The sequence below is a fragment of the Thamnophis sirtalis genome, unplaced genomic scaffold (genome assembly GCF_051295495.1).
Source record: "Thamnophis sirtalis isolate CommonGarterSnake01/CBP01778 unplaced genomic scaffold, rThaSir2_p1.2 scaffold_2, whole genome shotgun sequence".
Classification (NCBI taxonomy): Eukaryota; Metazoa; Chordata; class Lepidosauria; order Squamata; family Natricidae; genus Thamnophis; species Thamnophis sirtalis.
This window is the reverse complement of record NW_028261382.1, coordinates 39037864-39062543: the sequence shown is the minus strand read 5'-3', so window position 1 is coordinate 39062543 and position 24680 is coordinate 39037864. Positions and strand designations below refer to the sequence as shown.

The following is a 24680-nucleotide window of genomic DNA, read 5'->3' as shown; positions in this document are numbered from 1 at the left end:
ACCCAGGCTGATGGATTTCATGCCCAGATGCCAATCAGCCTCTGCCCACTCCACCCGGTTTTCTCTCCCAAAAAAAGAGGGATAAAGTCTTGAAAGTCTCCCCTGGCATTTGAGGGGCTCTTCGCCACTGGGCCAGCAACCCAGGACACAGCCCCCCCTCCCCACTGACAAGGGGTCCGGCCTTCCTCGGTGACAAGCTGGCCCAGCCTCAGAGGCTTGGCTTCCTGTTGGGCGGGGAACAGTCGTTGGGCTGGCCGGGGCCGAAGAGGGGCTGGGGGCTGCTGCCCCGGGGGACCAGGGCTGGGTCCGCTGGCTTGGGCTCTTCCTCCTCTTCCTCCTCTTCCTCCTCCAGCAGCAGCTTGTCTGTCTCAAGGTCCAGAGCCCCCCCAGAGCCGCTGTGCTTGTTCTCTGGGCTGCAGAAGAAGGCGTGGGCACGGAAGCTGGCGCTCACGTCCTCTTGGATGCTCTCCAGGATCTGGACGAAGGAGGGACGCAGGCGGGGATTCTGCTGCCAGCACCAGGTCATCAGGTGGTGTCTGGGAGGGGAGAAGGAGAGCCGGGAGTAGGCAGGAAAGGAAGGTGGGGGGCCTTCTGCCTCCTCCTCCTCAGGTATCTCCAGCCAGGGACGCCCCGTCTGGAAGGTCACGTGGGTGGGATCTCCACACTGCAGGAAGGAGAGGGGGGCGGCCCCATCCCTGAACTGGGAAGCCCGTGAGGGTTGCCCCATGGAGAAGCAGCTACCTGCTACCCAGGTGAATCTAAGTAGGTTTGGGCCCATCGGGAGGGAGGGGAGACGCCAGGGGGAGTTGGGAAGACAGACCAACTTCCCGCAAGGCCAGGAAACGGCTCCCCTGTGCTCAGGGCGCGGAGGGCTTAGCTGAAGGAGACCCCGTCTCTCTGAAGAGTCCCGGGGGAGAGAATGGGAGGGGACCCACCGCCACTCTTCCGGGAGCCACTCACAGCTTGTCGGGACAGTTCTCGGGCCTCTCCAAGACCCCGTTGTCCATCACAAAATGGAGCACCTGCTCGTTGGACATGCCCTGGTAAGGCTGCTCCGCCAGCGTGGCGATCTCCCACAGCACCACGCCGAAGGACCTGGAAGAGAGGGGGCTGAGGAGGGGAACCCCGGCCCAGCCCTGGGCTGCCACGGCCACCCTTGCCCAGCTGGTTTCCCTGCCAGCCCTGCCGAGGGCCTCCTTCCCGGGCCTTCCCGACACAGCCACGGGTGCCCTCTGCCCTGTACAGACTGCCTTGGCAGCCGTCGGAGCCCCTGGGGCAAAAGGCTGCTGATTGCAAGCGACGCTCTCCGGCCGCTTCTGCTCACCAGATGTCCGACTGAGTGTTGAAGATCCCGTCCTTCAGGGCTTGGGGGGACATCCAGCGGACAGGCAGCAGCCCCTTCCCCCCCTTCCGGTAGTAGTCCGTCTCGTAGATGTCCCTGGTCATCCCGAAGTCTTCGGGAGGAGAGGAGGACCAAACAGGGGCCGCACTTGAGGAGAAGAGGCTGGGACGCACCAAAGCTTCTCCGAGCGACGTCCGAGCCCCCCCCCCAGCCCCCCTCCCTGAGCCTGCCCCACCTCCAATCTTCACGGTGAAGTCCTCGGACACCATGCAGTTGCGGGCCGCGAGGTCTCGGTGGACGAACTTTTTGGCGTTGAGGTAGGCCATGCCGTCGGCTATCTCTCCGGCCATCTGGATCATGTCCTTCAGCGCCGGGGGAGGCAGGCCCGGGTTATTCTGGAGGGAGAGGCACCAAGGTGGTCGGAAGAGGCAACTGAAACGGTGCGCGAACGGTTGGGGCCGCCAACGCTCCCTCGTTGCTGTGGGAGAGCTGTGGCTGATGGGAGCCAGGCTCCGAAGGGAAGTGTGGCCGCAGAGATCAGGTTCCCCTCCCACCCCGTCACTTTGAAGCCGCTGCCAACGTTGAGGAGCCTCAGGCTTCGCTCCAGAGAGTCTCCACGGGGGATTCGGCCAAGGCCGCCTTGCCTGCAACTGGAGCCTTACAAGGGGGGACGGGGACCCACCTCGGCTTCCGGGCGGAGGGAGCGCAGGTAGCTTTTCAAATCCCCCCTCGTCATCAGCTCCATGATGACCACAGCTGGCTGGCCTTGGGAGACCACTCCGAGGAGGCGAACCTGGAGGCCCCGAAGAGAAAGGAGAGCAGGGTGGACATCCAGCATTGGAGGGCCCTACCGAGCTCGGCCACGGCCGGTCCCACGCCAGGCCCCTTTGGGCCCCCTGGAAAAGCTGCTGGGCTGGGACCTGCCGAGGCCAGGATAGGGCAGGCGCCAGGACAGGCCTGGCCTAGGAAGCTGAAGCTGCTTCCTGGGAACGACAACCGTGCCTCTTTTACCATAAAGGCCCAGTCCAGAGTCAAGCGTCAGTTGAACGTGCCTTCGCCTTCCTCGGAGGGAGTTTGCCCCTCGTGCTTCCATGGGCAGAAGATGGGATGGGCGTTTTTCACCAGCACCTTTGGAGGTGCCTCCTGGCTCTGCTTCCTGGCAGGAAAGAACCGCCCCCCCCCTCCTCCCTTTGCTCTGGGCCTCCGCCCCTTACCACGTGGTGGCAGCGGAAGGCCTTCATGACGGAGGCCTCGTTCAGGAACTCGATACGCTCCCGCGTGGAGGCCAACTCGTTGACGGTCTTCAGCGCCACCCGGGTCTCCTCGCCCTCCTGCTCCAGATCCTTGGCGATCCCCTCGTAGACCATCCCGAAGGATCCCTGGCCCAGCTCTCGCAGGATGGTGATCCGTTCCCGGGGCACCTCCCACTCGTCGGGGACGTACACTGAGGAAGGGGGAAAGGCAGAAGACGACGCTGGCCAAAGACCTCAGCCCCGAGGTCTCCTCAAATATCCCCCGGCCCTCTTGCTGGTTGGCCTGCCCCCCTTCCCTGACTCTTCCCGGCTGGCACGGAAGCCACCTGGGCACTCACTGTTAGAGGCACTGAAGTATTCGGGGTTGACCGAGGCGTACAGCGTGCCGCTGGGGTACCCTTCGGCCCTCCTGCAAGACGAGAATTGGGGGGGGAGAAAGATCAGGGCTTGGGGAGGGGGGGGACACCTGGAATTTCTTCAGGTATTCCTTCATGGAGGCTGCCTGGAAGCCTTTTGGCCAAAGCAGAGGAGATAATCAGAAGAAGCCACCCACCAGCACGGCTGCCCCAAAATGGCACGTTATTAGGGGTCCCGTCCTGCTTTTGGCACCCCCACCCCCCCACTCTCCCTTTCGAGGAAGCGGGGTGCCCCTCGGACTCGGCCGCCGAGAAATCCGACCCTGGTTTTAAACCCTTTTAACGGCGAGCCCCTAAACTCAGCCCAGGGTCCCCCCCGAAGCTCCATCGGTCAAGCGATACCTCTTCCTATTGTACAAGAAAACGAAGACGGCCAGACAGGTGATGCCCAGCATCAGGACCACCGGGGTGAGGGTCAGGAAGACGTAGAAATTCCCCGCTTCCTCTTCCTCTGCTCGGAAAGGGGATCCGTGGAGTTGGTCAGGGGAGAGAATTTCAGTCACCGCACCCCAACGAGAACCAGCAATGAAGACGCAACATTGGGGGCCTTGGCTTCCCCCACGGAAGGAGCTTCTGCTGAGGGAAGAGGGCTGGAGATCCCCCCCCTCCCTGCGAGTGGTTTCCTCCTCCTCCTCCTCCCCCCTTCTCTAATCACCTGTTTAGGCAATATTTTCCTCCGTTCCCCTTCACTGGGCCAAATAAACCTTTCGCACGCTTGTTACTTTTCCCTGTGTTTGACAACAGTCGTCCGGCTGCTTGCCAGACGAGTTTCAAGAAAGGGACAGCAGCCCTTCGGCCGGTCCTTGGTCCCTTGCAAAAGTTGGGGAAATAAACTGGAGGGGAAGACTTTCCCTCCTCCCCAGGGGGCGTCTTTGGAGGGGACCCTTAAAAGCTGTGGAACAATGAGGCCAAACCTTTTCCCATAATAAGTTCTATTATGTTTGTAAATGGCCTCCAAATATCTTCTAACCTAAAAATGCTACAGAATTTAATCCTAAAATTACCTTTCTCTTCTATATATATATCATAATCCCTCCCTCCCTCTCCATCTATCTATCTATCTATCTATCTATCTATCTATCTATCTATCTATCTATCTATCTATCTAACCTATCATCTATCTAGTTTCTATATCTATCTATCTATCTCTATATATCATCTATCTAATCTATCTATATATCTATCTATATATCACCTATAATATATCTATCTATCTATCTATCTATCTATCTATCTATCTATCTATCTATCTAACCTATCATCTAATCTAGTTTCTATATCTATCTATCTATCTCTATATATCATCTATCTATCTAATCTATCTATATATCTATCTATATATCACCTATAATCTATCTATCTATCTATCTATCTATCTATCTATCTATCTATCTATCTATCTATCTATCTATCTATCTATCTATCTATCTATCTCTATCATCCATCCATCTATTATTCATGTTTTCCAAGTGTGGTTAATTTTCATCTGAACCATTTTGCATAAGTCCGTCTCCTTCTTAACGGCTCCCCTTTGTCCTCTTTGCTGATACGCCAGGATCCTATTCTGGCCAGTTTCCAGATGTCTGGACTACAATCCCCAGCATTCTCAGCCATGGCCAATCTGGCCCAGGGAATTCTGGGAGCTGGAGCCCACCAGCCAGCCGTCCTGGGGCTTCACAAGCGAAGCCAAGAGACAGATGGGAGCAAAGGCAACATCGCAGCCTTTTTCCACTGCAGGGGTTGGGGAAATAAGTGTCGGGGGGAACACTCGGGGGGGGGCTGCGTTCATGAGACCCCAGGGCACGAGGGACCCCCTGCCCCTTCATCAGCCCCGCTTCCTCTTCCAGCGCCTGTTGCTCTGACACCCACCTCCCCCGAGGATGTAGAAGGTCATCAGGCTGGTCCAGGAGCCGTTTCCCGCCAGCGAGGTGGCCCGGACCCTGGCGGAGTAGTTGCCAGGCTGCAGGAGGGCCAGGTGGTAGCCCCCGTAGCGGGCGTAGCGATGGCGGGACACGCAGAGCACCGAGACGACTTTCTGCAAGGAAGCAGCGCTGAGGGTGGTGGTGGTGGTGGAAGATCCCCCGGTGGGAGCCATGCCAAGGGGCCGCCTAGACCACCGCCCTCCCCCTCCCCCAGGCCCCCTCCTCACCTCGCTCTCCCGGCTGTACTTGATCTCGTACTTCAGGATGAGGCCGTTGGGGTTCTGGGGCTCCTGCCAGCGAAGGAGGACGCTGTTCTTACTGGCCGGCTCCCAGGTCAGGTTCCCGGGGATGTTGTCGGCTTGAGCTGTCCAGAGGGAGGGCAAAGGCCGTTGGGCAAAGGCAGGAAGGCGGAGGGGCGTCCTCGGACTAGAAACTGAGTCTTCCCGGTCAAAGGAAGGGGGGCCACTAAGAGATACGATCCGAATTGGCCAGAGGTGGATTATAATTCCCTGGACTATCTCAGGAAAACCGGGCAGCTTTTACTCAGCAAATTTACTAATTGGCGCGTTTAGCGAGAAACGGGGCAGCCCCATCTGGGCTCACCTTCCGGCATCGTCCGAGCGAAGACGAAGGCCGCGGCGCTGCACCCCACCGTCTGGGCCGCGTGGTTGCAGGCGTGAATGTCGATCCGGTACTCGGTGAAGTGGCGCAGGTTGGAGATGACCGTCCGGTCCCGAACCACTTTGTCTTCGAAGAGGCGGAAGTCCTTCTCCGCCCTGGAGTCCAGCTCCGCCTGGTGGGCCAGGGCTGCGTCGCCAGGGCTCCCCGGGGCAGGCCAGGAGGCGTTGGCATAAGCCTGGCTGCCCCCGGTCACGGAAAAGGTGTCTCTGCGCCTCTTGGGGGTCCTGCCGCAGCCAGAAAAGAAGGGTGAGGGGGGCGGCAGCGGCTGCTTAACCCCAAAGCAGCATTCCAATAGGAGCCCACTCCCTTCCGGTGGAGACCCAGATGGGCTCCGTCCGTCGTAAGCTCACCGGTAAGAGGAGATCTTGTTGATGGAGGTGACTTTCCAGGGGGGCCTGGAGAAAGAGGTGGGAGAGAGTGGGGCAGGCGGCTCCCGGACCCCCTTCTTGGCTCCCACCCACCCCCAGCGGGGCCTCTGCCCTCCAGAACGAGTGACCCACCTGGGCAGGATGATGGAATTGTGGAGGAAGTTCTCAAACTTCTTCTGGAACGAGACGGTTTCCGTGCTGGGCTGGCTCTGCCCGATGGGGCTGTGGCAGGGGCAGCACTGCTGGTCCACGGGCTCCTCGTGCTCCTCGCTGGTGTCGAAGCGGGTGTCTGCACTGCTGGTGGGCAGGCGGAGCCCTGGGCAGACAGGCGGAGGGAGGGAGGAGGAGGCCGGTGGGTGGCGAGCGGGAGGCCGGGAGGGCTCCCGGGGGCTGGAGGGAGGCCGGTCCTCACCTTTGTGGCAGTAGTCGTTGCCAAAGAGCTCGGAGTCCTCGGCCAGCTGCTGCCACAACACCAGGTAGTAACTGAGGTTGCCGTTGGGCTGGGAGGGCGGCTTCCACCGGACGATCAGGTGGGAGGAAGAGTTGGACATGGAGATGACGTCCCTGGGCACCGTGGGCACTGCGGGTCGGAGACCAGAGAGGAGTCGGCATGGGAGGAGGATCCTCGACTTGCAAAGGTTCATTCAACAGCCATGCAAAGTTACAACGTCACTGAAAAAAGTGCCCCTTTCTTCACACTTATGGCCGTTGGTCACGTGATCAGAATTCAGGCGCTTGGCCACCGGCTCATATTTATGACTGTTGCTGCGTCCTGGGGGGGTCACGTGATCCCCTTTTGCGACCTTCTGATCAGCAAAGTCAACGGGGAAGCCAGATTCACTTAATGACCACGTGACTCATTTAAGAACGGCAGTGACTCACTTAAGAACTGAGGCAAGAAAAGTCTTGAAGTGGGGCAAACATCTCACTTAGCAACAGAGCTCAACTGCGGCTGTTAAGGCCTCCCCGTATCGCTTTCGGCTTTTACAAAAAGCTCCTTAGAGACGCTCTCGTCTCTCCAGCTGCCAGGGAAGGTGGGCTGCTGGTTGGGTGGGGAATTGAAGGGGAGACTCTCCTGCCCATCATGCTGGCCTCAGGGGTGGGGGGGACAGTGCTCCCGGCCCCTCACCTGCAGGCAGGGTGCGGACATAGACCACCTCGCTCTGGGCCCCAAAGTTGCGCCTCTCCTCGGCGGTGGTGAGGCTGATGGCCCGCACGGCCACCGCGTACTGCGTCCAGGGCTTCAGGTTCTGCAGAGTGACGCCGGGCTCCTGGTCGTGGCTGAGGGGAAGCTCCACATCCACCAGATTCCAGCTGTTGGCCCCGCAGGTGTCCTGCCCGACATACTCGCTCACGTCCTGGACGGGGCTGTGGGAGGACGCCAGGCTCGGGTGAGGCCCGGGAGCCCCGCCCAGAGCAAGGCCAGTTGGCGGGGGAGGGGGGTTGCAAGACCCCAGCCCTCGTCCCCCTCCCTTGGGGAGACTTCCTTGGGGGAAACCCTCCCCAGCACCTACGATTCCTTGTAGTAGACAATGAAGCTGAGGAGGTCCGGGGACTCGGGGGACTGATAACGCTCCCACTTGAGCACAATGCGGTCCGACTCGGTGGTGTTGGACACGAAGCGGAGAGTTTGGGTCTTGCCTGAAAGGGGGGAGGGGACACTCAGAGGGACCCTTGAAAAGGAGGAGGAGGAGGAGGGGCGCGAGAGGGGCTGCAGGGCAAGATCCACACAGTTAGTGAACGGACCGTGAAAAGAAGCGGCAGGGAGATTCTGCCGTCATCCAGAAGAAAATGGATTTTAAAATTTTGCTGCAGGAAGTTAGTAACCGAGATTGTGAGTTGACTGGCTGCAGAAAGGCGGCCCTGATTGGAGGCTGGAGCTGTTAAATGTAAGGGCTTCCCCCCTCCTTCTCTCCCCTCCTCACCCTTCCCCGCCAACTCACAAGAGGCCTGATCCCCGTTCGTCCGGGGGTTGATCTCCGCCTTGTTCTGCCGTCCCTTGGTCCCCGTGATCTCCTCCATCCGAAAGATCTCCGAGAGGCACAGCTTGGGGTTGAAGGCAAATACACCTTCCCCACCGGGATGGACAGGCGGTGCTGGGTCCAGTCCCACAGCTGCTGCAGGTTCTGGTTGTCCAGCACGTAGAGGGTGTAGTTCCTGAGGGCAGAGCCAAGGGCAGAGGCCAGATCAGGCCCTTAGACCAGCCTCTGCCCACTGCCCACCCCTCCAAATTCCCCCGGCCACGCAGGGCCCTCCTGGCTGCCCTTCTCACGCCAGGCAAGCCCCCAGCAGCAGACGCCAGGAAGCAGCAGCCTAGACGCCTCCCCTCCCTCCGCCTAACAGCCGGGGGTCCCGCTCACCCGTCCACCATGGAGTCTCCCCGGATCAGTTTGAGGTTCCTGAAGAAGCTGAGGGAGACGAGAGCGAAGGAGTGCCGGATCTTCAGGAATCCCGTGATAGTCTCGATCAGGCCGAGGCTGCTCTGCAAAGTGGAGGCCAGATTCTCTGCCCAGGAGGGAGAGGGGGGAAGAGGCAGCCATCAGCCGGGCTCAGTGGGACACAGCCACAGGTGGGCGGGGGTGGGAACTGAGGCGAGCAGGAAGCCAAGGGAAGCCACTCACCTCCCCGGCGGATGTTCACAATCAGGTTCCCCTCAATGAGGGTGCAGCCGGCCAGGTCCCGGGCCGCCCGGGTGGAGTCAATGGTTTTGGTGCCCACTTTGCACTCCTTGGGGCAGAGCCCCTGGCACTCATGGCAGACGAGGCTGCGAGGAGGAGGGAAGGGAAGGAAGGAAGGAAGGGGGGGGCACCATTATTCTCCCACGTACAAAATCCACCCTCTTCCCAAGCGACACGCAGACAGCAGGCCTTCCCGTCCACTCCGCCCCAAAAAGGCTTATATCCCAAAGGCAACACAGGCCTTGAAAACCCAATTCTACACATTACTACAGCAGCCAGATTAGCCTTTGCACAGAAATGGAGGAACAACACAACGCGGAACGAAGATGAGATAAGACAGAAGACCTTAGAATGCGCAGAGATGAATAAATTGACCAAAGGAATTGAAGGAAAGGAGGAAACAGAGTCCTCTTCAACTCAGGGGAAATGGTACATTAGAGGATAGAAATAGGAATGTAGGAAAAGTAGGATTTACAAAAGTAGAAAAAAGTTATGTATTAGTAGAACAACAGAGACTTTCTGATACAAACAAATCAAACATAGGCTGATAAGCAAAAGACTAAGAAATAATACGATCATAAGTGTAAAACTAGAACGTCTTGAGAGGGAAATTGTGTTCGTAGAGATGCCCCGATAGATATCTGCCGTAAGAAGGAGTGTGTAGTTCCGAAGCTATCTATTTGTAAGCCTCGTGTATGTGTTTGTCAATGTGTGTAAGTGCTTATAATGAACATTTGAAAGGAAAATCTGCCCCCATCCGTGGGATCCCGCTGAGAACTTCTGGGATTTGAGGAGCCCTTCCAAGCAGAGGTGGCCAGGCGGAAGTCGACCCACTTCCTCGAGGCCGCTGATGAGGGAGAAATTAGCTTAATGGCTTTTCAAAGATTGCAGCCGCCCGGCCAGAAGTCATTAAGTGCTCACACTTGGGCTAATGAAGGAAGGGGCTTCCCGCTCCAAACGTCACATTCGGCCTCTGCAGGCATGTAAGCGGCGGCAGAGGCTGGCCGAGGAGCCGAGCCAACTGGCACCAGGACCCCCACCCCCACCCCTCCTCACCTGCTCTCGTTCTTCCGGTAGCCCGGGGGACACTCGGCCAGGCACTGCCGCTGGTGGATGACGAAGCGGGAAGAGTCCCGGAGGTTTTCGGAGACCTTGCGCAGGCTGCCACAGTGCTCCGCCGTCACGCAGCGCCACTGCTCGTACTCGTAGGTGAGCTCCGGGCAGGAGCTGAGGCAGCGCCCGTTGAAGTAGAAGTGGCGGCAGGCCACGCAGGCCTGGGGGTCCCCGGGACGGCTGCAGCCCCCAGGCACTCCGGGTGGCAGCATTCGTCCCTGCTGGTGCAGGCGGCGCCTCCGACTTTGCACGGACACACTGAAGGGAGGGGGAGAGAGGGGGGCTTTATCAGCTGAGCCAGGGAAATAGGTATGTATTTAGTGTCGCAACCCCTGGTATGCCCAAATATGGGAGGAAGCCTACTGCTTCCTTTCTCTGTCTATCGGCTCATCACAAGAGACCATCACGACAGAAAGCCATTATTATTTTACTGTTGCCTTTTTGTTACATTTGTGTTGTATTTATGCTGATAAATAAATAAAGGGAGATTAGTATAGATCTATTTCAAGCTATTTAGCTCTCATCAGCTAGCCATACCCTTACTGGGATTCGAATCTGGGCTGTATTACATATTAGGCAGATGTGTTAACCACTAAGCCACAAGGTTCTCCTCCTTTATCAGCTGAGCCAGAGAAATAGGTATGTATTTAGTGTCGCAACCCCTGGTATGCCCAAATATGGGAGGAAGCCTACTGCTTCCTTTCTCTGTCTATCGGCTCGTCACAAGAGACCATCACGACAGAAAGCCATTATTATTTTACTGTTGCCTTTTTGTTACATTTGTGTTGTATTTATGCTGATAAATAAATAAAGGGAGATTAGTATAGATCTATTTCAAGCTATTTAGCTCTCATCAGCTAGCCATACCCTTACTGGGATTCGAATCTGGGCTGTATTACATATTAGGCAGATGTGTTAACCACTAAGCCACAAGGTTCTCCTCCTTTATCAGCTGAGCCAGAGAAATAGGTATGTATTTAGTGTCGCAACCCCTGGTATGCCCAAATATGGGAGGAAGCCTACTGCTTCCTTTCTCTGTCTATCGGCTCGTCACAAGAGACCATCACGACAGAAAGCCATTATTATTTTACTGTTGCCTTTGTTACATTTGTGTTGCATTTTGTGCTGATAAACCTATAGGATCTATACTAGTTTCCCTTTATTTATTTATCAGCACAAATGCAACACACACACACACACATATATACATACATACATACACAAACACACACATACACACATACGTACATATATTTCAGAAATATTTCTCTCTCTCTCTCCCTTTCCCACTCTCCCTCTTTCCCTTTCCTTTCCCCTCTCTCCCTCCTTCCCTCCCTCTCCTCTCTCCCTCTCTCCCTCTCTCTCTGCGGAGTGTGTGTATGTTTGTCTGTGTGCGTGCATTTTTTTTTAAAAAGCAAAAATATATTTGGAGTGGAGAGCCTATTATTGAAAGACTTGAGGAAATATGAATCTGAATATATATTTGTATCAGAAAGTCTCTGTTGTTCTACTAATATATAACTTTTTTCTACTTTTGTAAATCCTACTTTTCCTACATTCTTATTTCTATCCTCTAACTACTTGTACCATATATATATATATATGGCAAGGATTTGGCTGGGACACTTGTGCCCCCCCCCCCAAACTTTAAAAAGCCTGGCTGCTCTGCTGATTTCCAGCTGCCTGAGGGGGAGAAGAAGGAAAACGCTTTGGGACCTTAGTGCCCCTTTGAAGATTTTGGAGCGGAGCCCCTCCTTCCCAGCCAAAACCCACAGATTTACACCCCACCTTTTTTGTGGGGGGGGGGGCTTGTCCATGAACCGGGTCTCCGCCTGACTCACACTCTTCCAGCCCCATCGAAACCTTGAAAGCAGCTTCCGTTGCTGGTTGCTTGGCCCAGCAAAAATTTGTGTCAAAATGTATATCCTTTTTTTATTTACAAAACACCATTTATTTATTTTTATTTGGTCGCTTCCCAGCCGTCTCCCCGGCTGATTCGGTCCTTCTCAGGTTTTAAGAGCGGCTGTTTAGGCAACACGAAGGTGTTCCCCGGATTGCCAAACAACTTCATTCCTGCCTTGCTCAGGCTCGGAGGCCTGGAAGCAGGAAACCCAGTTAGCAGATCTGGAGGGTTTTGGGGTCCCAGTGGGGCGGGGGAAGGAGGAACTGGGGCCTTGAGACTCTTTCATGTGGCCCCCTCGATACTCTTGGCCCTCTGGGCGGAAGGAAGAGGCCGTTAATCAAACAGACCGAACCTCAACCCAGAAACAAGGCGAGGGGGAAACGCCTGGAGTCCCAGCTCCCTGCTTGCTTTGCAAAGCTTTAGAATCTCAGAGCAAAACATTTCAGCAGCGACTTCGGCCCAGAACTGACCACTGGAAAAAGCCTCCTTCAACCTTCTTTATCCCTGTCCTTTTAGGGGGCTGGGGGGGGGGAGTTGGTTCTTCTAGGGCCTCTTCTTGGGGTCTGCCCCACAGCTGGGATGTCCTGCAGCCACCCTCCCCACCATTGGGCGAGATCAGGGTGGGCTGCTTGTGCCAAAGGAAGAGCCTGCCTTGTGTCTGGTTCCTTTATGGGGTGGGTGGGCTGTCAATTCTGTCCCCTCAGCCGCCACGAATTGCTCAGCCTTCCAAAGACGAACTCGTGGCCTCCTACACGCCCCCCCCCACACCCAGAGATGCGCCCAGGCGGGCAAGCGGCCAAACCTCCCCCCCCCCCCTTGCAGGAGACGTGGCTGTCTGTTTGCATTAGCAGCCCTGCGCTGTTTACAGCAAACGGGCTCCGGGGAGACTCGCGGCCCTTTACGAGGGTTTCGAGAGAGAGAGAGAGAGAAGGAGAGGCGGGGGTGGGGAACGCAGCGGGCGGGGGGAGCTGAATCCGACAGACGCAGCCGCTTTCGAGGAGCAGGATCGGGCTGCGCGCCCCGCCCTTCTCTTTTGCGCGTTTGGGTCGCCTCTAGCAGGAGTGGGGAGTGGGTGCGCCGGCGCCCCTTGGCTGAGAAGTTGAAGCAACTCGGCGGGGCGGGAGAACCGACCCTAGCGCCCCCTTCGCCCGCCCACTGTGCACGTGTATAAGCACCTGGCGCCTTCCCACGACCCGTCCTTCCCCCGGGCAGCCGCCGGGGAGGGGGGGGGACGCACCTTTCTGGCAGTTGCTGGAGGTCCAGCACCGGTACTCCAAGGCTCCGGCCAGGCCGGCGGGGGTCTGCACGCAGGGCTCCTCCCCGCCCAGGATGCCCGGGCAGACGTCGGCGCACTCCTCGGCCGGCTTGTTGTGCAGGATAATGTTGTGCTCGAGCGCCGCCGGCGGCTGCAGCAGCGCCCAGTCGATGGTGGAGATGTGGCACAGCTCCTGGTTGCGCTCGATCCTGACGGAGCCGTTGAGCACGTTGGTCAGGCTGCGCAGGCCGATGTCGCGCAGGTGCGGCATCTCGAAGATGACCAGGGCGTAGCTGAAGAAGAGGCTGGCCCCGCGGATGACGGCCAGGCCGGGGAAGAGGTCGCGCAGGCTCTCCAGCCCGTAGACGCGGAAGAGCAGCAGGTACTCCGTGATGAGCACCAGGCGCGGGAAGGCCAGCGCGCGGAAGTCCTCGCCCCCCGCCGTGAACATCAGCAGGATCTGCAGGCTGCCCTCGATGACGGAGCAGTTCTCCAGGCGGCGCAGCTGCGCGGGATCCACGCGGATGTCCATGCTCTCGCAGACTGTGGGGCGAAGGGGGGGGGAGTTAGGGGAGCCTCCCCTCCCTCTTGAAATGGAGAATTCTGAAAGATTGGGGGCCTCCCTCAATTACCACCTGTGCCCAGCCGTCCTGGGGCAAAAACGCAGGCCAGAGATTGGGGGGGGGGGCTGTGTGGTTTAGGATGAGGAGCAGTGAAATGCCCCCCCCCCCACTCTGACTTCCTGAGATAAAGGAGAGAGTGCCTTTGGGCATGTGCAGAGTGCTCCATCCCTCCAGAGGGATGTGTTTCCCTGCAGGTGCTCCCTTGCAGCCAAGGGGGGGGGGTCCTTGCCCACAGTGGGTCTGTGCCAACGGCCTCACTGCTTGCAAGGGGCCTCTTGTCCTTGACCTCTCCCCAACAATATGTGGCGGAGTGCCGGGAGAGAGAGGGCCGCCATCTGGCCCCTGCCTTGGAGCTGAGCGCCCTCGCCCCCCCATCTTGCACAGGACCCCTGCCCATGTCTGATGCTGCAGTGCCCCCACCAGCATCCTCTAAGCCTGGTGCCGTCTGGAGGTCCAGCTGGCACAGCAGCTCCTTTCTGGCAGCTGGATTCCAGTGGGGTGGGAGGGGGGGCTTTAGACATCTTCAGCTCTGGAGAGGCAACTCAGAGGGTCCACTGTATTAACAGCCCCCTCCCGTCCAGATCCCTTCCTCGTCCATTTCTGCTTTTATCAAGCGGCACTCATGATTGCTGCCCAGGTCGAGGCCAGGGGGCACAAGAGAGGGGTACCAGCTCAACCGGAAAGGAGCCGGTGCCCAGCCAACATCCCTGCCCCCACCTCTGCCCATGGGCCCCTTGCCCCCCCCCCTCCCTGGGAAGCACCTTCTGCACAGAGAGGGAGAGAGAGAGAGAGAGAAGGGCTGGTCCAGATGCTGTTTAAACAGGTGCTACGCTCTGTTCTGTGTTTGCTGAGGCTCTGAGGAAGAGGAGGAGGAGGGGAGGAGGAGGAGGAGACCCCACAGGTGGCGGGGTTGACATCATGGCAGCCAACTTCCTGGCACTGCCTGGCCCTCCTCCTTGGGGAGCCCAAAGCGCATATCTCCCCTTGAAGGAAAACCAGCGGCAGGTAGGAAATCACCGCCAGAATTGGTGGCCTTTCCCCCAGGCCTTCCTCCGCGGAGCCCAGAGCGGAAGGCCGCCAGCCAGGGGAACCAGCCTGTCCTTAACCAGCCGGCCGGCAGATCGTACAAGGCCCAGGAAGTGCAAAGCAACCCCAGCCAAAGTCACGGCACGTGGTCGGGATGCAGCCATGAAGGCTCTGGTGGGCTTGGCTGAGGCTGTTCCTTGGCCCCCGAGATGCCTCTCCCTTCTGGGCCGGAGGTGGGAAAACCCAAAGGAGGGGAGGGGGCTGGTAGCGCCGCTTCCTGGCTGGAAAACATTCCAAAGAACAGATCAATGTCTGCCATGATGTAGAGACAGAGAGGTAGAGGAGACAGGACTGAATTTGGCCCAACTTCCCCCTTGGCTCTTTCCTTCCTGTGGCTGGTTTTGGGGGGGGGTGGTATCCTCTACTGGTGCTCCTTTCCTTCCCCCCCCCCCCGTCTTTCTCTTTGGGGGCAAGAAGGAGGCACAACCCCCACCCCAAAGCTTCACTCCATTCCCTGCCTTTAAAAAAAAACAAACACAGCCTTTCCTCTTAAAAAGGAAGAAATTGGCAGGAAGTCTCTGAATTGGCAGATGCTGCTAATTAATGGCTTGTTAATTGATGAAATGCCCAGTGAGGTGCCCATCGGCTTTGCTGAAAAGCCCTCCCCCCCCCCTCTGCCAGTTTCAGAACGTGGGCGCCCACCCCCACCCCAACCTCCTGGCTGCCATCCGAATTCCATCTAGGAGCCTCAATAGAGTTTAATTTTTTAGGGGGGGGGTGTTGAGCCAGTGCTTAGAGAAATCCCTCCTACATTGGGGGGGGGGAGGTGGCTGAAGTGGCTTCCTGAGTGGGGGCTGCTTTGTTTTGGTTCTGCCTGTTTGACAACACCTGAAAGTGTCTTTGGTGCCTATAAATCCCCAAGAGGACAGGAAGGGGTGTGTGTTTGTGTGTGTGTGTGTGTCCGTCCAGGATGGACTTGGGACTCTCACAGGTGGGATGGGGTCTCCAGCTCTGGTCAGCCCCTCTCCTGCCTCTCCAGACGGAATGAAATTGCACCCCGATTTCCTTTCCCTGCCCCCTTCCACAACCCGCCAAGACCATGCATCTCCCCTCCCCATCACTCTGCAGCCTTGAACCCCTTTTGGAGAGGGAGGGGAGGCTGCAGGTGGGCCAGGGCCTCTGTGCTGGGGTCTGCCTTCTGCCACCCTGCAGACACCCCCCCCTCGGAGCAGAAACGAGATTGCTGGCTCCTGCTCCAACCCCCCCACCTCAAATAAGAGTTTTTCCTTCCCCCAGGACAGATTTCTTCTCCCTTGGTGAAGAAACCACCTTCCAGGGCCACCTCTGAGCGGAGGGGCTGCTGGAACCCCTCGCTCTGAGAGCCCACTTGGGGGGGGGAAGCGGAACGGCTCTTCCTTTGCAGAGTTTGACCCCCCTCCCCTTCAGATGCCAACTGCAGACACAGGACTCATCCAGTCCTCTCTTCTAGCGTGATCAGCAGAGGAGCCAAGGGCTGACCCTCAGCCAGGGAATAACTTTCAACCTAGGTTTGCAAGGGGGCTACTCGGTAGAGGCAAATGTGGGGGAGGGGGCTGCTTTTCCCCCCTGTATTACAACCCCCAATTCTCTCAGGGGAGCCCAGATGCCATTATCTCCAAGGGAATCTTTTCCTTCAGGAGCTGCCCAGAGCCGAGTTTCTCCCACACAGACAGACAAACATTTGAAGGGCTTCCCTCTGAGAAGAGCCACTAGCCAAGCTCACCATCATGGCTAGTTTTGGCTTCGGATGCCCTCCCAAATCCCGGCACCCAGGGGACGGAGCCACCCGTGGATGCCCCCTGTAGGCTGACCCAGCCCGGCTCCATCGAGCTCTGCTTCCCCCCAGCCACCCTGCCCTGTGCCAAGACGTGGCCCCAGGGCACCACAGATGGGGATGGCAGCCGAGTCCGGTGCCTTTGTGCCTGGCCGGAGGCTGACCTCACTCAACCCAGAAGGGGACTTACTTTCGGAAGAGGCTGGTGCAGGGCCAAGCCCCAGCAGGCAGAGGAAGAGCAGGGACCCCCAGGTGGGCCAGAGGGGGGCACCGGGGACTCCCCTTCTCCCCTTCTTCTCCATGGTCCATAAACGTCCCGGCGTGCCCGGGAAAGCGAGTCGCAGCTGGCAGGGCAGCCCGCAGTGCTTCGGATGGTTGTCAGGACCAGGCTGGTTTCTCAGCTGGCAGCAGCCCAGGACTACCGCTCGGTGCCAGTTGGGCACAAGGGAGTGGAGCAGCACCCTGCTGTCTGTGGGGCGCAGGGAGGCAGGAGGCCCTTGTCCCCAACCACAAGCATCCTCTGGCACGGTCACACCGCAGCGAAAGGGCTGGGAAAATGGAGGCCTGGCCAGTCCAGGTGTGGCAGGCAGCTGGGTGGGGCCGGGCCTCCTTCCTCCCTTGTGCACGCCCCCCCCCCAGCCCTGCCTGGATGCCTTCCAAGGGCTGTTTTGACCTGTTGCCTTCAAAATATTTAGCCTGACAACTCCAGCGAGATGGGCTGAGACCCTCCAGGGCTGCCTTGTGTTTGGTCAATAAGGAGGGGGAGCCACAGGCACTTCCCCTCACCCCCTCCAGGGGAGGAATTTGGAGACGGGGGGGGGGGCAATGTGCTTGAGGAACACAGAGAAAGGGAGCACACCCCTGGCTTCCCGCTCCAAGGTGACCCCTCCCTCGTCGCCAGAGAGGCAACGCACCCAAGGCCTTCCAGCTCAGCAGGGGGAACCTTGGGGTGAAAAAAAGAGGGGGGCTCAGGACAGAGGCCGGGTGGGAGAGCTGGGATGAATCCTTTCTCCTGAATCAGGGCCGAAACTCAGCAGGTTCTGGAGAGACGGTAGCAGAAATTTTGAGTAGTTCGGAGAACCGGCAAATGCCACCTTTGAATGGGGAATGGAGGGAGGGAATGGAGATTTTGCAGAATCCTTCCCCTGCCATGCCCACCAAGCCACGCCCACAAAACCTGTAGTAAAAAGAAATTGAATTTCACCACTGCTCTGGATAATGGGGCATCTGGAAGCTAGGAGGACGTTGTGCCAGGGTGCCCGTGCCTTCTAATTTGGGGGTTTTCCTCTCCCCCCCCACGAGCAAGCCAAGTGTTCTGGCACTCAGCTGGTGAGGCTTCCTTTCTCGGCTGAGCCAGTGGAGGCCTGGATCCTGCCCGGTGGGTCAGCTGCGGAAGGCAATTGGCACATTTCCCCCAGAGAGGGAAAGTTGGCACAAGAGTTCTCAGCACTGGGGGTGGGTGCCCCCTGGTGGCCAACATTGGCCCTGCAGCCAGCTGGAATTGTGTATGTTGGAGGGAGGAGGAGGAGGAAGAGACCTTTTGGGGGGGATTTCTTGGCTCCTGGCCAGCCTCTTGTCCTCTCTCTGCCTCTCCTTGAATCAATCGCACTCAAACCCCCCCCCCCCCATCGCTGTGACCATTTTGCAATTTGAATTCAAACCGGTGAAACAGAAAAAGAACCACATGCATCTCCTTCTCATGGTGCTTTTTTCCCTTTTGACAAATATTTTATTATTAAAAAAAAAAAGTTACAACCAGCCAGGCACTTGCTCCTGGATGTCCTTGGTCAGATGTTTGAGGACTGTTCTCCAAAGGAGGCAGGGGGAGCCCGGGGCCGGGGTGGGGAGCAGCAAGGGGCCCTCCCAGTTGCATTAGAAGGGCCTTCCCCACAGCCACAGAAACCCCGAGTCAAGCAGAGCAGAGACTCCCGGGACTCCAATCTGAAAAGGGAGCCTCCGTTCCTCTTGGGGGCCCCCCAGGGAGGCTGTCCGAGGCAGCCATGCTGGGGGGGGGGGCGTGTGGGGCCAAAATGCAGAAGAGGAGGGGAAGGAGCTCAGGTGATCCCCCAGGCGGAATATGGAAGGACCCCCCCACACTGCGCTGAACAGCCGGAGACCCCCTTTCTGGCCACGCAGAAGAGCCAAGCGCTGCCTCCTTCTGGGGGTCTCCCCGGTGACAGGAGAGGACGCTCTCATGCTGGCCTCTGAGCAGAAGGACGGAGGGCGGAACTCAGGAGCAGATGCTTCGACGCCTGCGGAGTAAGACCCCCGGGCTGCTGGGCTGGTCCTCCTGGTCACTCTCGCAGTCCCGCTGCAGCATGGAGCAAGGGGGGGGGGCGAGAAGGTCAGGGGGGCAGGCAGCCCTCCCTCACCCCCCCCCACCCCCAAGGCAGCCAGTGGGCTCCTCTGCACCCACCAGGGCCGTCACCTCCTCGTCCGGCTTCTGCTGCTGGCACAGGAGCTGCAGCCGGCAGAAACGGTTGCAGGCCGAGACCATGTTGTAGGAGAGCTGCGGAGGAAGGAGAGAGGATGAGGCTGGGACTGGGACTACGCTGCCCATCAGGCAGGCTGCCCCGCAGGGGGCCACGTTGGCTCCTCTGTTGCTGAGCCTGGGGTGGATGGATGGATGGATGGATGGATCTCACCTTCCACTTCCGGCGGGCGTTGAATTTACGGAAGTTTTTCATGTTGATGGAAGAACGGCTCCGGTTCACGGCCTGCTTCCGGGTGAGGGGCTGGAGGGGCAGAAGGAGAAAAATTGGGAGGAAGGGAGGGAGAGAGGAAGGAAGGAAGGAAGGAAGGAAGGAAGGAAGGAAAGGAGAGAGAGAGGCTTACCTTGATCCAGGGATGAAGGAGACATTCAGCTGCTGTCATTCGGTCCCTAAGACACAGATCAAAACCCATTTTCCTCCTCCCGTGCAGGACTCCCTGGGGGCAGAAGGGAGCCAGGGGAGGAGAAGAGACCCCATTTGAGGGAACAGCCATCCTGCCAATATGGGCTACTCCCCTCCTTTCCTTTGGGGGGGGGCTTGCTTTCTGCTCAAGGAAGGCCATTCTCCACCCTCTGGGCACTCTTTCCCCCTTCTTCTCCGGACGGGGCATTTGTGGGCAGGGCCTGGGGTCAGGGGTCGGCAGCCCCTGGGCCGGGGGTTACCTGGGCTCCTTCAGCAGGAGTTTCTGGATGAAGTCCTTGGCCATCTCGGAGGTTTGGCTGAAATACCTGGCCTCGAACTCGTAATTCCCGGAGACCACGTTACAGAGGGTCTCCTCGTCCTTCTCCCCCTGGAATGGGGACGTGCCGCTAAGCCTGGGGAGGGGGGGAGGATTTGGGGGAGCATCAGAGCCCACCACGCCGGACCACAGATCGACCCCCAACCTGCTCCAGAGAGAAGGAGGGGGGCGGCAATGGAGGGATTGCTTCCAAAGGAAGGCAGGGAAGTTTGTGGGACTCTGAGCCAAAACGTGAGACTTTCCTGCTTGCTCCATTTCCTTTTTGAAAAGCCGGCCCCTCGGAGGCCCTGGCTGCGCTCTGCCTGCCCCCAAAGTCAACCCCACCTCCCTGAGACTCTGCTGAGAGCCCCCCAGCACCCCCCCACCAAGAAAAAGACCTTCAAGTACTTACAAGATGTAGGTAATCACTCCAATGCTCCTAGGAGTAAGAAAGGGCAGAGCTGGAGGCACAGTGGGATTCTCCCTGGGTTGGGGGTCATTTCTGTCCCCAGGGAGGAGGGGCGGAACAAAGCCCCCCCCCCCCCGTCCCTCCCTCCTTTACAGGAAAGGGGTGAGCTCACGGACTTTCCTCTCTGCAGCTGCGACAGAAACTGCCTGCAACCACTTCCTGGCTCTCCTTTCCCCACACGGCTTATCCAAGGCCTGCAGGATGCCACCAACACACACACACACACACACCATTGTCATCGTCGTCCCCCCCCCCCATGGCTGCCCCTTACCACATGTCTGTGGCTGTGCTCAGGGCCTCGTAGTTGATCACTTCAGGAGCTGGGGAGGGGGAAAATGGAGGGGAGGAAGTAGGAAGACCACATTTAGATCCCTCCGGCCCAGAGCTGCTTCGTCACTTCTCCAAACAAGGGCCCGGCTTTTAGGGAAGGTGGGACTTGGGGAGCACCCAGCCGGCCGTCCCTTGGCCTCCCTCTTCCCCGGGGCCAAAAGCCGTACCGATGTACTGGGGGGTCCCGCAGAGGCTTTTGAAGGCCACCCCTTCCTGCAGCTTCTGCGCCAGCCCAAAATCGATGATCTTGATCTTGGCTTTGGGGACGCCCTTCTCCAGCAGCATAATGTTCTCCGGCTGTGGGAGAGACGGGGAGACGGATGGAAGCCCCTGCCCAAGAAGGCTCCGGCTGGGGGGCAGCCCAGAAGCCCCTACCCCTGGGGGGGTGTTGTACCTTGAGGTCAAAGTGAGCGATGTGGAGGCCGTGCATGTAGGCCAGGCCAAGGAGGATCTGCTGCAGGAACTCGATGGCTTCGTCCTCGGACAGCAGCTCCTTTTCCGCAATGAAGTCGAAGAGTTCACCTCCCAGGATGCTGTGGAGGAGCGAGGGGGTGAGGGGCTCCTGAAGCCCCCCCCTCAGGAGCTTCAGGCCCCTGGGGGAAAGTGGGGCCTTTGTGGGGGGGGAGAAGGAGGGGGGAGCTTCCCCCGGGAGGCACTCACAGCTCCAGGATCAGCACCATCTCGGCCTGGTTGGCGAAGACGTCGTAGAGGCGCATAATGTTGGGGTGCTGCAGCTGCTGCAGGATGCGGACCTCGCGCTCCACCTGCTCGCGCTCCAGGCCCAGCCGGCTGCCTTTGCGCTTCCGCACCTTGACGGATTTGGCCGCGTAGAAAACTCCGGTGCTCCGTTCCTGGCAACGCCGGACCACCCCGAAGTGCCCGCTGCAAGGGGGAGGAGGGGGCCCGAAAGGGCGGGAAGTCAGGCGCTCCACAGAGGCACCCCCTCCTCTTCTGTCCCAGGAGGCGCCCGGCGGCCTTCATGGGTCACAGGATCCCCTCCGCCTGCTTGCCTCCCCCTTCCTAGCGGAGCAGCGGAGGGAGGGGGAGGCAGAGCTGGGGTCTCCGGTCTCCGTGCCCTGCAGGGCTCACCTGCCCAGCGTCTCCAGCAGTTGGTAAAGCTCGTCCACGCTGCAGTGGCGGAAGGGATCCGCTTGGGTGGCGCTGGTCCTGGCCTCGGTGCCCAGGAAAACCTCATCATCTTCCAGGCTGCAGGGGGGCTCCTGAAGCGGCAGGAAAGGAGGGGGGGGAGCCGAGTGGCAAAGATGCCCATGTTGGAGGAGCGCTCCGTGCCCTGCAGGCTACCATTTGGGCTGGTTGGCAAGAGGGGAACGGCTGGGGTGCCAGGGTTGGCCCCTGTGGGCAGAGGGTTTCCAGGAAGAGACAAGGGGGGTGACTGACACTGGGGGGGGGACCTGTGAGCACATTCCTTTTCTCCCCAATTTCAGTCCCTCCAACCATTCTAGACGCAGTTCACAAAATTTGCTTCTGAATCCTTGTGAGGAAGGGGGTCCCAGGCCCTTTCGGATGGGGGTGGGGCTCCCATTTCTCCCACCCTGTCCCAGGAACCTTGGCCAGTCTGCAGGCAGAGAGGCAGCAGTGCGGGGGGGGGGGGCGGGGAGAGTCGGGGCCCTGGTTCCCCCCTCACCTGGATCCCTGCAGCCCCCGGATGGCCCGGGCAGGCTTCGGTTCCATCTCTCGCCATCAGCTGCAGGGAGAAGAAGGGAGAGGGTCGCCCTTAGCGAGCAACGCGGCCCCCTCCGCTGTATCCAAATGGGCGGAGAGTTTGCAGTCTAACGCATCCCGCGTCACGTCAGGCTGCCGGCCTGATCCAGAAGCGGGAAGAGGAAGACACCTGAAAGGAGGAGAGGCCCTCCTGGGAGCCAAGAGGGTCTTCCGCACCCCGCTTCCAGTCCTAGCTCCGCCCAGCGGGACGCCAACCCCGGGGAGGAGAAGGGCTCCCCCCACCCCCACTCTGGCTCGCGTGGAGGATCTTCCAAGCCAGGGGGCGCCTGCCCAGCTCCCGGCACACAGCCGCCCGCCCTGCACCCCTCACCCTTCGCGGGCGGCTGCCCAGCCCCTCCGAGAGGGACCCTCCGGCCAGCGGCTGCGACGGCTTCCCCGGTCCTCCCGCCGAGGGCGGGCAATCGCTCGCTCTGCTTCCTGGTGCGCGAAGCCTCGCCCGCCCGCGGGAGGGCAAGGGAGCTGCGCGGCGCACCTGTCCAAACGATCCAGCCGGCCTTCCCCGGGATCCGGGCGGGGGTCTCCGGCGCCCCGAAGGGAACCCGCCACCTGCCTATCGGCGGAGGCCTGGAAGGAGCGGGGCCCCCACTGACCCGGAGCCTCGATGCCCAGCCGCCTCGCCCGGGCTCCCTCGCCCCCAGCCAGCTCTCCGCCTGCGGGAACGCTCGTCCAGCCCCGGCCACGCGGAAGCCTCCCAAGTCTCCCGGTCAGTTCGCAGTTAGGAACGGCGGCCCGGAGGAGGGACGGCCGCGCCCTGCCCCGACCACTAACGCCTCCTGCGTGCCTGAACGTCTCCGCAGCCTCGGCAGCGGCTTCCCCTTCGCGGCCCGCTCCCCTCGCCTCCAGGGGCCGCCGTCAGCCACGCGTTGCTGGGAGGGGAGGCTCAGATCGCTCCACAAGTGCCAGTTGCCCGGGGGGCGCTTGTGATCCTGAAGGGGGGGGGACTGCTCTCCGACTGCGCGCCCCCCAGGCCCCGACCGCCCCTCCCCGGTGTCCCAGCTTCACCTCAAGCGCCCGTGGACGTCGGCGGGGCCGTCAGGCAAGCGGGGCAGCGCCGCAGCTCCGGTCCTGGCCCACAACCCTTGGCCGAGGCGGGGCAGAGGGCCAGGGACCGGGAGGGCGAGGGCGTCGTCGTCTCGGGGAGGCTGATGGAGTGTGGGAACGGCCCGGCTTACGGCCTGAGAAAGAGCCGGGCAGTCGAGGAGTCTGGTGTGGGCTACCAGCCGATGAGGCGCCTGGGGACGATGACCTCGGGAGCGTCGCAGCGGGACAGAGCGGGGAGGGGGGACGGTCTCCAAAGACAGGCGCCCTCCAGGACGGAGGGAGCCCCCACCCCCCTCCCCGGCCAGGCTGCATTCCTTTCCAGAGGGGACAGGGGGCTGCCTGGTCCCCCTGAAATCTGCCCCTTTGCCCCGCCTGAGAATAACTGGACGTCCAGGCTGCGGCCCAGGAGGACAGAGGCCCCATGAAAGGCGAGGGAAGAGCGGGAGCTTCAATGGACAAATGTGTTGCAATTCCAGGATTCTTGGTCGCCTTCCAACCCTTTAATGCAGGCCAGGAATTTGGTAAAGAAGGGGGGATTTTGGCTCACGGACGAAAGCGGGCGCGGCTCAGGCCTGGCTCCGCGCTGAGGCTTGGGGAAGGGGGCGCTCAGCAGCCTCCCCGGCTCCACTCCCGCATAAGGAGCATCTGGTGTTTTTGTGGTGGGATCCTTTCCCAGCACAGCCCACCGGCTCAGGGTACAAAACGCCCGTCGGGGAAAGAAATCTGGCAGCATTTTTCCCCGCTTGAGTCATATCTCAACCCTGGAAGGAGGCTGGGAGGAAGGCAGAGATCCTACCCGGTTGAGGGGGGAGGGGGCGGGCCTGCCGTGCGCTACCTGGACAGGTGGATTTTACATCCTCCCTCCCGTGTCCTGGCGCAGAAGAAACGGGCCCAGTTTCCCGGGACCTGCGACGGTTGTTTTTTAAACTCAACAGCTGCCTTCGGTTCCTCCTTTGACTCGGCCTGCCTCTTCCCCTCCGCCGCCCCGAGAATCGAGAGCCCGCACCTGGGTGCCCAGCACGCCTGAACGCATCCCGTCCCTTCAGCACCCACCTCCCCTCGCCAGCAGCGTTGGGTGCGCTGCGCCCTCGAAGAAAGCGCCCGCCGGGGGTACCTACGGCTCAAGCACTGGAAGGAGAGCGATCCGGAGTGCCCGCCGCCGCTTCCTCGCCGAAGTGCGCTGGAAGCCGCCCCCGCGCCGGGACAGCGGCCGCCCACGCCCCCCACCCACCCCGCAGGCCGGCTCAGCCCCTTTGCGCTGCCTGCCAGACCCTCCTGGAGGAGGAGCGGCGCGGCGGGGGTCGCCCCAGGGGCTTCGGGAAGCCAGTTCTCCGCGGGGCGACAGGCTGCGGCGAGACCGGCTCAGCCAGCGCCAAGCCTTTGCCACCGGCCCTTTCCCCGGCCCGGCTCTGCAGCCAGAGTCCCTGAGCCTCTTCAGCTGCCTGCGAGACCCTCCCTGGGGAATGCTGATCCCGACCTCCCCAGCTCAGCCTC

The 24680-nt window shown here is 59.9% G+C and overlaps 2 protein-coding genes across 6 annotated transcripts; both read right to left on the bottom strand.

Moving 5' to 3' along the window:
- Positions 1-15: 15 nt before the first annotated feature.
- Positions 16-16445, bottom strand: INSRR (insulin receptor related receptor). The gene is given in 24 exon segments (XM_087707634.1): positions 16-536; positions 961-1095; positions 1325-1454; positions 1578-1737; positions 2025-2135; positions 2557-2786; positions 2934-3004; positions 3354-3462; positions 4881-5046; positions 5161-5297; positions 5537-5838; positions 5965-6009; positions 6115-6298; positions 6395-6562; positions 7112-7350; positions 7497-7623; positions 7926-8045; positions 8048-8139; positions 8343-8487; positions 8604-8746; positions 9717-9966; positions 9969-10031; positions 12914-13474; positions 16343-16445. Coding segments are annotated over 24 exon segments (4119 nt in total). The 3' UTR covers positions 16-208.
- Positions 16446-18082: 1637 nt separating this feature from the next.
- Positions 18083-24387, bottom strand: LOC106541537 (death-associated protein kinase 2). Of its 5 annotated transcripts, none has more exons than XM_087704988.1 (13): positions 24305-24387; positions 22048-22107; positions 21492-21622; positions 21063-21284; positions 20797-20935; positions 20570-20699; positions 20344-20392; positions 20016-20042; positions 19548-19700; positions 19229-19274; positions 19039-19128; positions 18810-18902; positions 18083-18704 (listed from the first exon to the last, which is right to left on the bottom strand). In XM_087704988.1, exons 2-13 carry the CDS (start codon positions 22102-22104, stop codon positions 18624-18626), a joined length of 1218 nt encoding a protein of 405 aa, XP_087561114.1. In that variant the 5' UTR covers positions 22105-22107; positions 24305-24387; the 3' UTR covers positions 18083-18623. The 5 variants fall into 5 exon arrangements, with proteins under 5 accessions (XP_087561114.1, XP_087561117.1, XP_087561116.1 ...); XM_087704991.1 differs by lacking the exon at positions 24305-24387 and adding an exon at positions 23148-23179; XM_087704990.1 differs by lacking the exon at positions 24305-24387 and adding an exon at positions 22736-23074.
- Between the last annotated feature and the right edge of the window lie 293 nt (positions 24388-24680).